At 35.6% G+C, this 16877-nt stretch overlaps 2 protein-coding genes and 1 long non-coding RNA gene across 7 annotated transcripts in view; 1 reads left to right on the forward strand and 2 right to left on the reverse strand.

Annotated features, from left to right (window-relative positions):
• Positions 1 to 6428, reverse strand: part of gabra5 (gamma-aminobutyric acid type A receptor subunit alpha5) — a 59895-nt gene extending 53467 nt beyond the window's left edge. Inside the window, exon 1 of the mRNA XM_087257627.1 lies at positions 5979 to 6428. The gene's annotated coding sequence lies outside the window, so the exon portion shown is untranslated. The remainder of the gene's footprint in view (positions 1 to 5978) is intronic.
• gabrb3 (gamma-aminobutyric acid type A receptor subunit beta3) overlaps positions 1 to 16877 on the forward strand; it is a 138855-nt gene that overhangs the window by 37626 nt on the left and 84352 nt on the right. For 2 of the 4 annotated variants that reach the window (XM_087257616.1, XM_087257618.1), the window contains exons 1-3: positions 6235 to 6848; positions 6940 to 7031; positions 7147 to 7214. In XM_087257616.1, coding sequence (XP_087113742.1) covers positions 6769 to 6848; positions 6940 to 7031; positions 7147 to 7214 — 240 coding nt within the window. In that variant the 5' untranslated portion in view covers positions 6235 to 6768. Of the gene's footprint in view, positions 1 to 6234; positions 6849 to 6939; positions 7032 to 7146; positions 7215 to 16877 lie in introns of those variants that run through there. The other 2 variants (XM_087257617.1, XM_087257619.1) reach the window with 1 other exon arrangement.
• Positions 12894 to 14926, reverse strand: LOC137490241 (uncharacterized). Of its 2 annotated transcripts, XR_015493941.1 has the most exons (4): positions 14835 to 14926; positions 14701 to 14742; positions 14232 to 14355; positions 12894 to 13889 (listed from the first exon to the last, which is right to left on the reverse strand). It is a non-coding gene; the product is annotated as an uncharacterized LOC137490241 (long non-coding RNA). The 2 variants fall into 2 exon arrangements; XR_015493940.1 differs by lacking the exon at positions 14835 to 14926 and having other exon boundaries at positions 14701 to 14824.

Consider the following 16877-nt stretch of genomic DNA (forward strand, 5'->3'; position numbering starts at 1 on the left):
TTATACTATATACTTTGTACTTTATACACTTCAATATAATCAGTTTTAAAAATAATACTATTTTGCTTGATCACTTTTTATTTTTTATATATTTAATAGGCACGGCTCAGAATAAATAGCACAGTACATATTTTCATGTTTGGATAAATAGATGTTGTGTTGAATGGTGATGCAACTTTATTTAACCAATCTTTTCAGATAATACATTTTCACCAACTCACTCACTTTCCTTTGGCTAAGTCCCTAAATATTATCAGGGGTCGCCACAGCAGAATGAACTGCCAATTACTCTGGCATATGTTTTATGCAGCAGATAACCTTCCAGCCACAACCCAACCCTGAGAGTACACTTACTCTTGAGCCCCCAGTACTGGGAAACACCTTATTTACACACACACACTCACACACTATGGCCAATTTAGTTTATCCAATTGTTCTATGTTATATGTCTTTGGACTGTGGGGTAAGCCCCTGGGGTGAACATGCAAACTTCACACAGAAAGGTCACCTGGCCCAACTGGGACCCACACCAGCGACCTTCTTGCAGTGAGAACACAGTGAGCTACAGCTGAACAATATATCGTTTGAGTAATGATATCACAATGTGTGTATCTGCAATAATCACATAGCAAGATTTTATTATTTATTAAACATTAAAGAATAAAGACATTATTTTATATTATTGTATAAAGGGCGACACGGTGGCGCAGTGGGTAGCACTGGTAAGAAGGTCGCTGATTCGAGCCCCGGCTGAGTCAGTTGGCATTTCTGTGTAGAGCTTCAGCCTGATCTCATGAGAAAACGTAAGTATTTTACGTTTGCCAGTTTAGAGGCTTATTCGTAAATTCCTACGAGTTCAGTCGTACGGGATTGTTTGATTTTAAAAAGGAGGCGTGGCACCTAAACCCACCCCTAAACACAACCGTCATTGGGGGATGAGTAAATCGTACTTAAATGAACGAATTAGATTGTACGAATTCGTACGAAATAGCCACTAACAGAAAAAGTTACAAATTACCGTGAGATTGTGTTGTAGAGCTTGCATGTTCTCCCCATGTTCGCACGAGTTTCCTCCGGGTGCTCCGGTTTAGTGTATGTGTGTGAATGCAAGAGTGTATGGGTGTTTCACAGTGCAGGGTTGTGGCTAAAAGGGCATTCGCTGCGTAAAGCATATGCTGGTTAAGTTTAAGCCATTCTGCTGTGTCCCCTGATTAATAAAGGAACTAAGCTGAAAAGAAAATGAATGAATAAATTTTTGTATAAAATTATTTATAAAACAATAACCATTTTATCTTATATTTGGTTGTTCAATTTCTATATTTCAATAGTCTTAGACTTCCAAAAAAACACACGGAGCACTATTTATTTAACTTTTAATTTAGCTTTTTATTAGGTTTTATATATATATATATATATATATATATATATATATATATATATATATATATATATATATATATATATATATATATATTTGCTTGTAATTTATGATGTCTTATTTTATGCACGGCATAGAAAAAGGTCACCCCAAGTCAATCTAAATAAATGAAATATTTCCAAATAGAGCTATTCAAATGCCCTGGCAAAATTATGTTCATATCACAATCAATCATATTCAATCACTTCTGCAAACTAAATTAAATGTGGACACCAAAATGTAATGTCTCAAGAAATAATCAATAATGTTCTTCTTTCACTAATCTTTGCTTGAATGACAAGTTATTTTTAGTGTTACTTTCTACTAAAGATTGTATCTCCAAACTGTTTCCATAGTATCGCAGGGGTCTGAATCCTTCGTTGGGTATTACGAGTGATTTTGTAGAGTTCTGTCTCAATCTAAAACAAATCAGACTCGCAATGTCAGCCACGTACATGCATTATTCATTCAGCACAGTGCAATATTCACTCCATCCAGAGGATCTATTTATCTGTGTCCATTTAATCTGGAGGGGGTGGCGGGGGCGTGTGGAGAAAAGAGGTCTTCTGCAACTGCGATTTGACACAAATGGAAGGAAAAACCCTTTCAGTGGAAGCCAGTATAATCATGATTTCATTCCCCCTTATAGTAATACTACCTCACCTCTACAGTAGATCAGATAATCGCTTTGATAGTCTGGTGGGCGAAACTTGTGGACGCGGCCTTATACCTCACAATTAGGGAGGTCAGAGGACACTGGTCATTTGGAAGATGGAGACAGGGATCATAGTTAAAGGTTCCAGTCCTCCCACAGCCTGTTTGACTAGTGTAACTTTAAAGGCTTTAACAGCATTTGGCTTGGTGTGTGACCGTGACTTGGTGCCATTTGCTCAGCCCACACACTGAGGAGCCTTTGCATTTGCAGATGATGTGTGAGTGGAGTGCTTTGTTTGGATGATGGGATGTGGGTGTGTGTGGGTAAGTGCTGTTCAGAGCTACCCTCGCTTTCCATCTCTCTTCTTATAGTAGCCGTTCTTTAGAAATGTTTATGCTGCAAGGAGCATAGAAATGGTTCGCTATACGTACAGCTACAAAAAATCCCATGAAGATTTTTTTTCATTAATGAATACTTTCTATTAATCTATTCATGCTAACCTTGAGGTTTAAAGGTGAAAAGTAGTTCATGATTTTAATATTCAGATTTGACTTCAGGTCAGTGAACTTATGAGGCAAAACTTAAATTAAATAAATATGATGAACTACAAAATTCAAATTACTTTACTGGTTTTATTTTAATTTTATTTCAGTCAATTCATCCATGTATTTTTATGTCTAACAACAAACTTGGTGAATAAAAAAGCCTGTAAAATAAATATAGCAACATTTTTTGATACTTATAAAAATAAGTTTAAAATATTTAAGTTATATATAAAAGTTTAAACCTGATATTGATTCAACTTGGCAAAAAACACATTGAATTAGCTGAATTATTTTTAGGTTTAAAACTGTAATAGTATTTTCTTTAGAAAATAACGATATTAGAAAAAACATGAGGATCCCTTACAATTTAAATTGAATATGTTTAACTTCACAAGTCATTTAACTTAACAATAAACTACTGTAAAATGACAAATAAAACATCTTTACATATTCTTTATATAAAACAAGGCGTGCAAATCTAGCATTTGATGTCTGCATAAACTTTAAAAGAAGCTTTGAACAACAAAATTCAAATTACTATCCCGGTTTTATTTCAGTTTTATTTCAGTCAATTCATCCATCTATGATTAACAACAAATTTGGTAAAAAAAAAAAAAAAGGGCTGTAAAATAAATATAGCAAAATATTTTCGCTACTTATAAAAATAAGTTTAAAATGTTTAAGTTATGTATAAGAGATTAAACCTGATATTGATTTAACTTGGCAAATAACCAACATTTAATTGAACTTTTTTCAGATTTAAAACTAATATTATCTTGCAAGCAATAGAAAACACATGATGATCCCTTACAATTTGAGTTGATTCTATTTAATCTTTAACATTACATTAAACAACTGTAAAACAATAAATAAAACATTGTTACATATTTTAATATATAAAAGAAGGCTTGCAAATCCAGCATTTGATATCTGCATAAACTTTTAACGAAGCTTTTATAAGCTTTGAACTACAAAATTCTAATTACTATCCTGGTTTTATTTCAATTTTATTTCAGTTAATTCATCCATCTATTTATTTGTCTAACAACAAAGGCTTGCAGATCCAGCATTCGATGTCTGCATAAACTTTTTAAGAAGCTTTTTTAAAGCTTTGTTTATTAGAATGTTTTGGTATGTGGCTGTCTCATAATTTCAGATCATTTCAATATTTTTTTCTTTACATTCAATTTTAGTGGCAATTATGGATTGATTTTGCTAACTCTGTTCAAATTCAATTTAACTCAAGTGAACTGAAATCTAACCCTGGTACAGACAGGAGTCTGGATCAGCTGCCCTAAAATAGATTTAAGAACATTTGCTAACAATTAATAAATGAGGAAGGCTATCATTATACACTTGATATAGTCCTAACACTTTTTCAGGTGCCAAATCAATAGCTAAATATTGCCGTACTAGAACAGAATAGTAATATGTACTTGAGGACGTACTGTGAAGTAAGAAGCATCCAATAGCATCTTAGTGGAGTCTCACCCTTTGCCTCTATGGAATAAAGCTTCTGAAACAGTACCAGGAAGCTCAGCCACATTGCTCTACATCCGGCGTCTGCTTCTAAAAGCATTAAGGCGGCATCAGTCCGCATATTGCAGTCTTAATGCAGCGTGAGGGATTTAAGAAGGCCACTAACTTCAGCCATTGACCATGTCAAATCCACCAGCAGCTCCCGTAAACAACCCTTCCATTCCATCAGAACAACTGGGACCAGTTCTTTAAACACAGTTCAAATTAACAGGATTAGCTTAATGAGTGTTTAAAGCTTGGTAGAAGCCATTACACTTTTGCTTAATCTCCAGCAGACCGTCAAGCCTCACTGAAAATCTGATTATGTATAATAAAATTGTCTAGAGGCTCAGTGGAGGAGCCTTAATATCTACTGATGGAGAGAAGAACTGAGAACGAGTAATATATCATATTGATTATATCACAGAAGGTATCAATGAGGTACCATTATTCTTCTTCCACTCCATAAGGTGATGTTCTGTTTATTAAGTGTGCATGCAGATGCAAAGGTACAGTAAAGGCCTTGCTCTAATAAATCTAATGTTCTAATAAAATCCTGAAGCACTGCTATTTGATACCACCATAACTTGTTGTAGATACAGTATGTGCAGCTGAAATTTTATTCTCAGAAGGAGAGAGGGGGAGATTACGTGTCTGAAACACTCAAATGGAGAACAGTTAGCTTAGTAGCTGCAGTTGTTATAGTAGATTTTTGTAGAATGTTTTAGCACACCTTAAACACACACACACACACACACACACACACACACACATATATATATATATATATATATATATATATATATATATATATATATATATATATATATATATATATATTCATTCATTCATTCATTTTCTTGTCGGCTTAGTCCTTCCATCAATCCGGGGTCGCCACAGCGAAATGAAGCGCCAACTTATCCAGCAAGTTTCCATGCAGCAGATGCCCCTCCAGCCACAACCCATCTCTGGGAAACATCCACACACACATTCACACACACACAACGGACAATTTAGCCTACCCAATTCATCTGTACTGCATGTCTTTGGACTGTGGGGGAAACCTGAGCACCCGGAGGAAACCCACGCGAAGGCAGGGAGAACATGCAAACTCCACACAGAAACGCCAACTGAGCCGAGGTTTGAACCAGCGACCCAGCAACCTTCTTGCTGTGAGGCGACAGCACTACCTACTGCGCCACTGCCTCGCCCTATATATATATATATATATCCTTAAGAAAATTATAAATACCTTAAATACCTGGTTTTCTTATATTCACAGTGTTGCTAAACACATTTCAACATAATTTTCATGTACTGTGGATGATACAGAAATTCCTGTATTAAGTGCTGTATTAACTCTTTAATAAACTCTTCAGATGACAAAAAGGGCATCATGTGTACAAAGTTTGATGAAAAAAAATTGTCAAAACATTATGGGTGAAATAATACTTCATTCATTCATCCATTCATTCTTTCAATGATTTATTCAGCGTAACATATTTATGTATGTGAACTGTATCCTCTAAATGTAGTTGCTGCATTAAAATGACAGTATAAATGTTAACTAACATGAGCTAAAAATTTTCCATTTTCTTTGATTCTGCCAGTGTGTGGTTTTGAATTTCTGTTTCCAAGCAATTAACATACAGTTAACCGTGCACTCCTGCATTTAAACATCAAGAATACATATACAACACACATAGTGACTCAATCCTTATCTTCAGGGAATTGTTAAGTTGTTGTAGGTTGATTTCTTCTGACAGAGATGTTAAATATGCACCCACCATCAGCAATGATGAAATACATGAGCTTTTATGAATCCAAAGCCTACAATACTCACCGTTGTATTGCTCCCCGCGAAGGAAGAGTTAAAAAGAGTTGGAAACCCCTCCAGTTGTCCACTTCAACTTTTTTCTCGCGTACATTGTCTCTGCTATATAACTAACTCTGCTTGTGTTAAATTCTTGTTTGAATTAACATGTAGGATGAGTTTTTGTCGACAGACCGCGCGCTTCACGCCAGCTGCGTTCGCGCCGAAGCTTGTGGAATGTCACGTGACTACTTTACTTATAGTGAAGTCCTCATGCTCTCATACCAATTTCATCACACTCCGGTCGGCTCGGTCATCAGACGAAATCAATAGCTTTCAGTTTCAGTTTCAAACTCTCACGTGCGAACATCTGATAGCAGGCATATTTTGTTGGGAGCGCGCGCAAAATAAGTCAGATTACCCAAATGACTCGCAAGTGCTTCCTTTGCTTACAGCTGACACAAAAAGAGGCGTAAGACTGAGACTTCAACTGAGGGTGTAGATTCGGGACAGCACAGCTACGGGCGTCAAAACCGAAGGATGGAGATCTGGCTGAGCCCCAAACACCGACTCCCCTGCTGCAAGCTCCGGTAGTGTCTTGGGCAAAATGCATTGTATTCCCCGAGCACCTAACCAAAAAACGCAGTCTCCGCAAGAGAGCGAAAACCCGGATCGCGGCGATTTGTTTACGCGTGTTTGACAGTAATTGGAGTTCTTTAGCAAAGACACACTGATGGAATAACGTAACCTGTTACCTAAGCAAGGAAACCTTACAACGTCCGTTTTGTCGCTCAGTTCCTTGTCTGAAAGAGTATAAGGAATGTTTGGAATACAGAAACGAAGGCTGTTTGGTGTTCTTTCATTACCGGTAATTGTGGCAGTGATGTGCTGTGCTCAAAGGTAAGAAGAGCTGCTGGAGACCATGGCGCGGGAGCGTAGACCTCCTAAGCTGTTATGATGGAATAACCCTCTTTTTTTCTTTCTTTTTTAGCGCCAATGAACCAGGAAACATGTCTTTTGTCAAAGAGACAGTAGACAAGCTTTTGAAAGGCTATGATATTCGTCTACGACCAGATTTTGGAGGTATGTTGGTCACTTTATTATTTCTTTCTTTAAAGGTTGTTTTCTAAGATTGATATAAAATAATTAAATGCAATCAGTGAACTTAAGAATGAAGTTTTTCTTCTCAATTCTCAAGGTGCACCGGTTGCAGTTGGCATGAGTATTGATGTGGCGAGCATAGACATGGTGTCTGAGGTCAACATGGTATGTCTGTTTATTTCTTGAATTATTTGTTAAACACATGTGCTGTAAATCCATCAGAATGAGCTTTCCATGGTGCTGAAACTTGAGAATCTCCATCTGAATGACTGAGCTTCTCTTAATAATGGCAAGCAAAGTGTTTTTAAGATTAAACTCCTTGTGAGGTGTTTTTTTAGTATGTTAATTATTTCAGCATCAGCAATTAAATAACTTCCAATGTCAGATGATTATTTTTCACTATGATCTGAGGAAAGCTTGAAAAACACTTGTTTTCAGATTAGAAACTGCAGTGGTGTACTTTGTAATCAGCAAAAGTTTGACACTTGGACTTCTTACTGTACTGGTGTGTTTTATTATTATTATTATTATTATTATTATTATGCAGATTGTGAACTGTTTTGTCTCTCATTGTGCTTGGATAAAGAGTTTGAATGGAAGCATTAATGAATACATTATGAAGCAGATTCTATATTTGGCTATGTTTTGGCTGTAGACTTGATTATGCCTGTCAGAAAGATTGTATCAAAAGTCCTCGGCAGTCTGTGTCCACATCAGCATGTTGTCTCCATGGTGACTGTGTCTATTTCACAGTCATGAATATGCAGATGGGTAAGCCCTCTCACCTGGGCGCTGAATGGAGGAAGCTGTCAGCTTAGAGTCCCACTAGAGGATGGACACATATGCCAAGAGGACACAGCTTGACTGTGACTCAAGAAGTGATCATCAGTCACCTGGACCTGTGTGCATTCAGTTGTGAAACTGATGGACACTGACATGAAGCTGACAACATTTAGGAATCATAATATGTCAGACAGTTGTCAAAGTGCGGATCAAAACTTGCATGTTTGTAGTTGCATTTCAGCTGGTGTGGTTATATTTAAATTGTATATTTAATGAAAGCTTTATATCAGATATGTTGAGTTGCTCTGCCATTGTGTCAAATCTGAGGATATGTGTGCTCGAGATTTGGTGTTTGGTGTTTTACATTTCAAAAAGATAGTTCGTCCAGATATGCTGTTCCAAACTCAAGTCTAGACTATTGAGTACCCTGAGAAGTTTCTGCTTTCATTTGTTTTAGTATATTTACTAGAGCGGTGCAAGTAGGGGGGAAATATCTAACTGCAATTTTTTTAACAGGTCTTGCGATTTCGATTTGATTTGCGATTTAATTTTGTAGTCAAGCTTCAGTTCAATATTCTGTAAAAGGTATTAACTTACTTCAATGTTTATTCAGATTTGTTTTTAAACATTCAAAAATTAAACACTACTTTTTCTTCTAGAGCAAACAGTAGTGAGTCATGGCGTTAGTTATCACCTGGTGCCTGTGTTGCTTTTTTTGGCGCTGGTTGTTGTATTTCCTTGTGCTGTGGCAACAATTCTGCGACAGCTTTTACAAATGACACATTGTTGTTCTGTGTCTGTAACTTTGAAATCAAAATATTCCCATATTACTGACATGCTGTTTTTCTTTGATATGAATTTGTCTATTAATGCTTCTGAAGCGGCAGATGCCATCATCCTACTTGTCCGTGTTTTCCTGTTTGTTTTTTTATTGTGGGCGTTCTGCATATTTCGGCTGCGCAATTCTGGTTGGGCAGAACAATAGTGAACTCATTCAATTGGCTAGTAAGTTTGTCACACACAGACGGCAGTCACGCATTTGCTCTGGGTGGGGAGAATTATATAATGCATATACATTTCATGCCATTACGGTGGCGCAGTGAGTAGCACGATTGCCTCACAGCAAGAAGTTTGTTGGTTTGAGCCCCAGCTGGGTCAATTGGGAGTTTGCATGTTCTGATTAATTGGCCGTAGTGTGTGCGTGTGTGTGTGAATGCAAGTGTGTATGGGTGTTTCTCAGTGTTGGGCTGTGGCTGAAAGGGCATCCACTGCGTAAAACATATGCTGAACAAGTTGGCGGTTCATTCCGCTGTGGTGACCCTTCACATCGCAGCCTCTTGCGATTAGTTAGTGGGAAGCAAAATATTTGTGTTCTACTTAATGTTCAAGAAAAGAAACTCATATTTAAGACAACTTGAGAGTGAGTAAATGACAGCATTTTCATTTTAAGGTGACCTGTCTCTTTAAGCCATCACCTTACCTTTAAAGGTGAGAGTTTGAACAAGGTGCACTAATCCTAGATTAACCCAAAACTTGTCTGATGTCTTTTACATCTTTAAAAATCAGATATGGTGTAGTTTCTCAATTTAAGAGTTTGTCCCTGAAATTTATCAGGCTATTCAGTTAATTACTTTCGATTTAGTTCTGTTTGTAAGAAAAATACAGTTGAAGTCAGACTATTTATCCCCCCTTTTGATTTTTGTTTATTTTATAAATATTTCCCAAATTATGTTTAACAGAGCAAGGAAATTTTCATATCATGTCTGTTAATATTTTTTCTTCTGGTGAAAGTCTTATTTGTTTTATCTCGGTTAGAATAAAAGCAGTTTTAATTTATTTAAAACCATTTTATGGTCAAAATAATTAGCTCCTTTAAGCTATTTTTTTCCGATAGTCAGCAGAACAAACCATTGGTATACAATAATTTGCATAATTACCCTAACCTGCCTAGTTAACCTAATTAACCTAATTAAGCCTTTAAATGTCACTTAAAAATATCTAGTAACATATTATATAGTGTCATCATAGCAAAGATAAAATAAATAGGAATTTAGTTATTAGAAATGAGGTATTAAAACTATTATGTTAAAAAATGTGTTGAAAAAAAAATGGGGAAAATTTAAACATGGGGGGGGTAATAATTATCACTTCAACTGGATATATATGTTGCATCATATAATGCTTGTCGTCATGTGAGATGTGCACCACTCCGATTGGAGCTGTCTGTAATGCTATTCCACTCAGCCCAACTGTTCTGCCCACATATTTCCTTTCACTCACTTCTCCCACTCATGCATTGATCAGTGCGTTTTTGCAATATTGAGATCATAAAAAATTAAAAACAGCCACACTTCCTCTTATCAGGTATTTGAATTATTCACTATGGCCACATTTACACCATGGCTTTCCTGTAGAGTAAAACTGACCCTGTCAGCATGAAATATTAACTCAATTTGTTTCTGAAATCAACAGTGCTGCAGACATTAGCCCGGCTGATGAGGTTAGGCATGTGACTGAACTTAGAGCGCTTGCACAAGAAGTCTAATGGTAAGGTAATCAAGCAGACGCTAACAGGATTTTCCAGCCTAAGAATGGTGTTTGCTCTTTACAGATTAGTTATTTCTGTATAATGGATTAGCTTCCTTTAGAGGTACAAATTAGGATTACTTGGGCCGTGTTGTTAATAGCAGTGATCCAGGCTGGGCGAGGACAAGAATGTGTGTGCTTGCATGCATATGTGTGTGTGTGGCAGGGGTTGGCTCAGCTCAGCAAAGCTCATCGAAGCCTAGCGCAGTGGGGATATCAGGGAAACCTCTGTGCACAGTAGGGATTACAGCAGTCAGTGTGATTATTATTCTGTGAGACAGTTAAGCATCCAGGGAGTGACAAGAATAGAGAGCAATATGAAATATCACCAGTACAGGCATATCCACGCATGCAGGAGCACACATTCAGCCTGTGTATACATGACTGCCGTATGGAGCAGTTCATCTCTCTTGAGATTATCTTTGAAGTGAAGTGATTGAGAGTGCATGTGTTTGCTGGTGTGATGCGGAAATGTGAGAAAGGCAAGAAGTAGTTCATCAAAGTTGAAACTTAGTCAACTTACAGTTGAGAGGAATTGGCAGAATACATGCAAAATCTTTGCAATCACACACATTTTATATGTATTCAGGCTGAAATGAAACTGCCCATTTTGTTTGTATGTTTGATTTGACTAGGATTTATAAACTGCATCCCACAGGTTTGAAATATACTGCCAGTGGTAATCGGATTGAAACACACACAGCACATAAATAGTTAACTATACCCGACAAACAAAACATACTTTATCTTTAACACTATTTTTATTATTATCTATTTTAAACTTTTCTTTTCAATGGGTTAAAGTAAAAAAAAAAATGTAGAAATAAGCTTTAAAAAATCAATTATTTTATTTTTATGCTATTTAGGAGCCACGTGCACCCACTGACAGGTAAAATCTGCTTCTATCTCTCATTCAAGAACAGGTTGCTCTATTGGCATGGCATTCTGTACAGTATTGCCAAAGCAGTTGAGATGTATAAAATATGTAATATATTGATATAATAAAATAGACAGCAAACGAAAAAATCAATGACAGAAAAAAAATTTATAGAAAAAATCTCTAAAAATTCTAAATATTACAAGACTAAAATCTGTAGATTATTTAAGTACAACAAGTGAGTTGATTACACATTTCCAATAGTGTACAAATATTTTGTAGCCAATTTAAATGTAATTTCATTCTTTCCGAGTATTAAGTAAAGATTTTCTGAGCCGTTTAGATTAAAGAATTAATTATTTATTGTCTCTGTCACTCTTAGAAAAAGAAAGCAAAACCAAATCAGGGACATTTTAGTAGATTTAAAAACCTCGGTGGACAAAAAAAGGTGCGAATCACTGTAGTTCTGCAGAGCACGTGAGACTGTCTCTGGGAGTGTTGACAGTTCTCGCGCACACAGAATGAACAGTATGAAACAGGTACAGGAGAGATGATTTTGCACTACTTAATCGCTTGCGGATGTTTAGTTTTATTGGGCAGATACAAATAAAATGTAAAAGAATGATAATAACAGTAAAAACAAAAAGTGTCACAAAATATGCTTGGGCGGCTGTTAATATAGCTGGGTGGCCCATTTAGGTAACGTGTATGTGTGGGAAGCACGGATGTATATTCAAGTATTGACATAGTCTGTTATGCATCCTTATGTTTTTTTATATATGACTTTCTCTTGTGTAACATAATAGAATTTGAGAATGAGAAAAGCCTCACTCATGCATCAAAGCAATACAGTTATATATGCATAAAAATGCATTCATATGTGTGTAACAGAGGCCAGCTACTGAAGTGCTGTGCAGGTAAACCTCACATGGTGTTTAGCCTCCTTGATAGAGCAACCGACCTCCCATGTGGACAGTCGCTGGTTCAATCCCAGCTCGAAGTGAGTTCGGTGGTGTAGGGCCGGCAGGGCTACATGTGCATCAAAGTTGAATGGAAAGGGAAATGGATAGAATAGTTTAAATCTGATGCAGGGATCGCTGTCCGTGGTGCTGAAATGCTGATGCTTGCTCTGAGATGCTGAAATGTTCTAACTTGAAGACATAGTTAATTTAGGAATTATTTTACTTTAACTCACCATTCTGTTGTTCCAAATCTATATAACATAAAAGGAGTACTTTGTAAAAGGTGTGTAACATATAAAAATAAAATAAAATTCAATTGAATAGAAGTAGATTTTTTTAACCTATTGTTTGTGGGAACTAAAATGGGTACACTGTTAGACATTTCAAAGGGTTTTTACAGTAACTTACTGGCAACACTGTTGCCAGTAAGTTACTGTATTTTAGATTTACAGTATACAACTGTAAATCCGTTTACAGCATGTTACTGTAGTGTCTGAAAATGGTTAACTACTGTAAAAACCTAAGTTAACAGTTAGCTACTGTAAACCTTTTAATTTTGTCCTAAATATTTTATAATATTATTTTATTAATATTATTTTAATACTATAGACCTAAAAAAGACACAATTACAAAATATTAACAAAATAAACACTCTTTATTTAAAACATTGGAGATGCTTAAAACAAGCTTAAAAATGTGTAAAAACATTACATTTCAATCATTCAAAATATTTTATTTTAAGAAAAAAAACATTGAAAATGAAAAAGCACATTAACATACATGTACAAATCTAATTTAAGTGTCTGACCTGCATATTGTTGAGAAAAAAACCCCCAATTGTACTAAGTACTACTGACATTAAACCAGACACAATTACAAAATATTCCATTCTTTAAAACATTAATAATGCTTAAAGCATTTAAGGAAAATGTGTGACAATTACATTAAGCAATAAAATTAACACATTAAAAATAAATAAATCACACAAAGCACTAGAACATACATGTACAATAAAAATTTAAACTTCTGAATTGCATATTGTTGGAAAAATAAATATTTGTAACTATTAGCCGACTCAGAAACAACACAACTTTAAAATATTACTAATTCTGGTGTCAAATGCTCAACAAGGTCTGAATTCACATATTCAAATGCAGTTCATCTTTATTTCTATTGCACTTTTACAATGTAGATCAATGATGTCAAAGCAGCTTAACATAGAAGTTCTTGTAAATTGAAGCTGCTTCAGTCCAGTTTTCAGAATTGAAGCAGTAAATGTCACTGCTGAAAGTCCAAACACTGAAGAGCAAATCCACCGATCCACCAATCGTAGCCAAGCGATCCAGTGGCGACAGTGGCATGGAAGAAACTTCACCAACTGACGAAAGTGTAGAATAAAAGCCCTTGAGAGATACCAGGCTCAGTTGGGCACGACCAGTTCTCCTCTAGCCAAACTTGTGCAAGGCCGCAGTCTAGGCACCGGAGGCTTGAAAGTTCACCAGTGGGTGGTCAGGCTGGCCCATTGGATCAATGCGGAAACTCATTGATCACGTGTGTCTTTTAGGATTCACTCCTCCATGACCACCACAGCATCTGGTCAGGATTTGGCCCAGTCCAGGATTATGAAGAACTCTGGATAAGGACAAACAGACTAACATAAGCATAGAAGAAGCTTGTATAAAAAAAAAATAAATCATATACTGGTTAATTATTTTGAAGCATGGCAGCTAGGTTGGGCTAGTTTTCAGCTGGTACTGAGCAACTGGCTCCTGCTCATAACCTGCTCACTACCATGTTTAAAAGATAACTAACCAGAATGTCCTGTTTATTTTTTCCCCTAACAAGGTTTTACAAAAACATTGTAGCATTTGTGATGGGTTGATTCACAGCAGGACAGATTAGACTATTTGTTTTATGTATTCCTAATAAACTAAAACAGACTGAATACTGATACAACTATTGAGAGTGTCTCACCTAATCCAAGTTCTCAGTTAGCTGGTGAAAGAAGGATAACACTGTTGTTCATGGTTGTCATTCACTACTTCTCCTGCCTTCTTCTGGCTCACTCTGGTTGTTGCTGTGCATTTTGTTTCATCCTCTGGAATTATTTATACAAAAATTTTTATTATTTTATTTAATATAATAATATTTATTATTTAATATTACAAAATATTTAGGCAACATGAAATGGGGAAAAAGACATTTAATACATAGACAAATGCATGTATCCCAATACTAATTATTGTATTTTAAAATGTCTGACCCATGACAGACCTCAATCTGCTCAAAAATATTATAAACAAAGATGAAAAAAAACCCTACTAAATGGTTTAATAAAAAAGGGAAAAAGATTTTTTATTTAGCTAGCAACTAAACATGTGACACATTTTGTATTAAAAGTAATGTTACTATATTGAGAAACAAATAGATGTACAGTACTTACTGTTGTATGAGGTCCAGTTTGCACAGGCAGGCTCCCAGTATTCTATATTGAGACCATAAAAAAGCCAAAAATACAGATAAGAATACCATGCTACAATCCACAACCTCCACACAACTTTTTTTTTATTTGTTTACCTTGGTTGCTTACTGGTCTTGCTTATTTTTTAAGCATAAGGCTGTGCTCATCAAGATGTTCCTCCGAAATGCTGTTTGTTTCTTCAGACAAAACCTGGTGCTGTGCTCGTGCCATATCTAAACAGAAAAAAATATAATGGTAACAATTATGTTAAACCAAATGTCAAGAGTTGTGATAAAAAAATAATTAGCAAACAATAAATAGCAAAAAGGTGGTTATTAGCATAATGCATAGAGGTAAAGTTGGTTTTATATTAGCAGATTCAGACTTCCCCCTTAATAATTTAATTTCATAAAAGTATTATTTGCAAACTCTAAATAGTGAAATCATTTTAGCAGCTAACGACTATCAAAGTACAACATGCTCACGGTCAAATAAACAGTGTTAATGTTGATTTCAAGTCATACTGGCATGCTAATTCTGATCGAATATTCAAAGTAACATGGTAAACAGTATAACGTAAGAGTCTTCTAAATGAACGAATGTGCGAATATAAAACCAACTTTACCTCTATGCATATTGTAGATTTACGTTAACGTTCTTATAGGTTACGTCGCGATGTTATTTTCTCAAGCTAACGATATAAGTTACTCTAAACCAGAGAAAAATAAGTTCACAACATCTAATATATATAAAGTATAAATCAATATAAGTTAAACGTTGCACGTTAAAATGAGTTTGAGTCCAATTCAGTATAAACTTAGCTCAGTTTAGCTAACAGTTAACATTACCATTTTAAGATCGCTTCAGCCAATGTTGCCGAGCAAACATATGCTAATAGAGGTGCTCAAATCAATGTCGAGTGTTGTCAGCACAGACAGACGCGCTTTTACCTGGATTATTTGATGGTCTTTCATTCATATTCTTCTGGGGGAAAACACTCTCTGCCGGACCGTTGTCTCGTGATAAGTGTCCTCCAAAACTGTCTGCATACATCTGGTTCCCTCCTAAACCAAAACCCGCTGCAACACCGGTTCCTATGTAAATAAATAAAAAGATATGACGAGAACAATGGCTAATAGTCATAAACAGTCTTATTTAAAGTAATAGTAGTGTTAATGTAATAAATTAAATAAAGGTAACATCTTAATAGATGATATATTTCTCAAATGGGCGAAATAACGCCAAGCCAGAGAAAATAATAATAGCCAACTTTATAACGTTACTTTACTTTGTTCTATTCTCGTCCACAAAACATTCTGTAAAATGAAACACTGCCTCAGCTTACCAGAGTAAAGTTTGTTAAATCCAGTATGTTCTTCAGGCACACTAATAAATTGTCCTCCAGAATTGCTCCAGGGTCCTCAGGCAAAATGTGGTGCAGAGTAGTCGAATCGCCGCAAGGTGGCGTTGAAGCAGTTGTGGAAAATACAGTATAATACACGAATTTTTACAAATACAGTACATCGCTGTATATGTTGTTCGACGTCACACTAAATTCCCATAATGCAACGGTAAATACAGTTATTTACCGTAAAAGGAATTTGCAGTATTACACTGGGTGAAATACAGTAATTAACTGTGTAATTTACAGAAATGTCTAACAGTGTACTTATGCTGGTATTTATTTTGTGTTTATGATTATATTCTGAAACTTACATTCTGAAACTTAAATTCTGACAAATACCTCAAAAGAAGGTTTACTCTAATTGAAAATCAGTATTTTTTTTACCCAACCTCATTTATTACAAACAGGGATTGCTTAATTTCACTTTTAAAGAATCAGAAGATAATTTAACATATAGGCCACAACATATTCAATCAAAATTGCTTTTCAAATATGCATCAGGCAACAACTTAATAAAGCCGGTGTTTGTGGAGGGGGAAATGGATAGAATCTGTAAAATCTTAGCTGTCATATGGTATTTACCACAAGTCTTGTCAAGCTTTATTGTCATTCTTCTACATGTGTGGACATAAAGTGGAATAAAATGTCATCTCTCACAGGACTATGGTGCTACATACTGTAAATAAACTTAAACAAAGCATTTGAGCAATTTAAACTTTTACATAACCTAAAACATACCTGAGGGGTGATCTAA

Source organism: Danio rerio, chromosome 6, assembly GCF_052040795.2.
Source record: "Danio rerio strain M-AB ecotype USA chromosome 6, GRCz13ab, whole genome shotgun sequence".
Taxonomy (NCBI): Eukaryota; Metazoa; Chordata; class Actinopteri; order Cypriniformes; family Danionidae; genus Danio; species Danio rerio.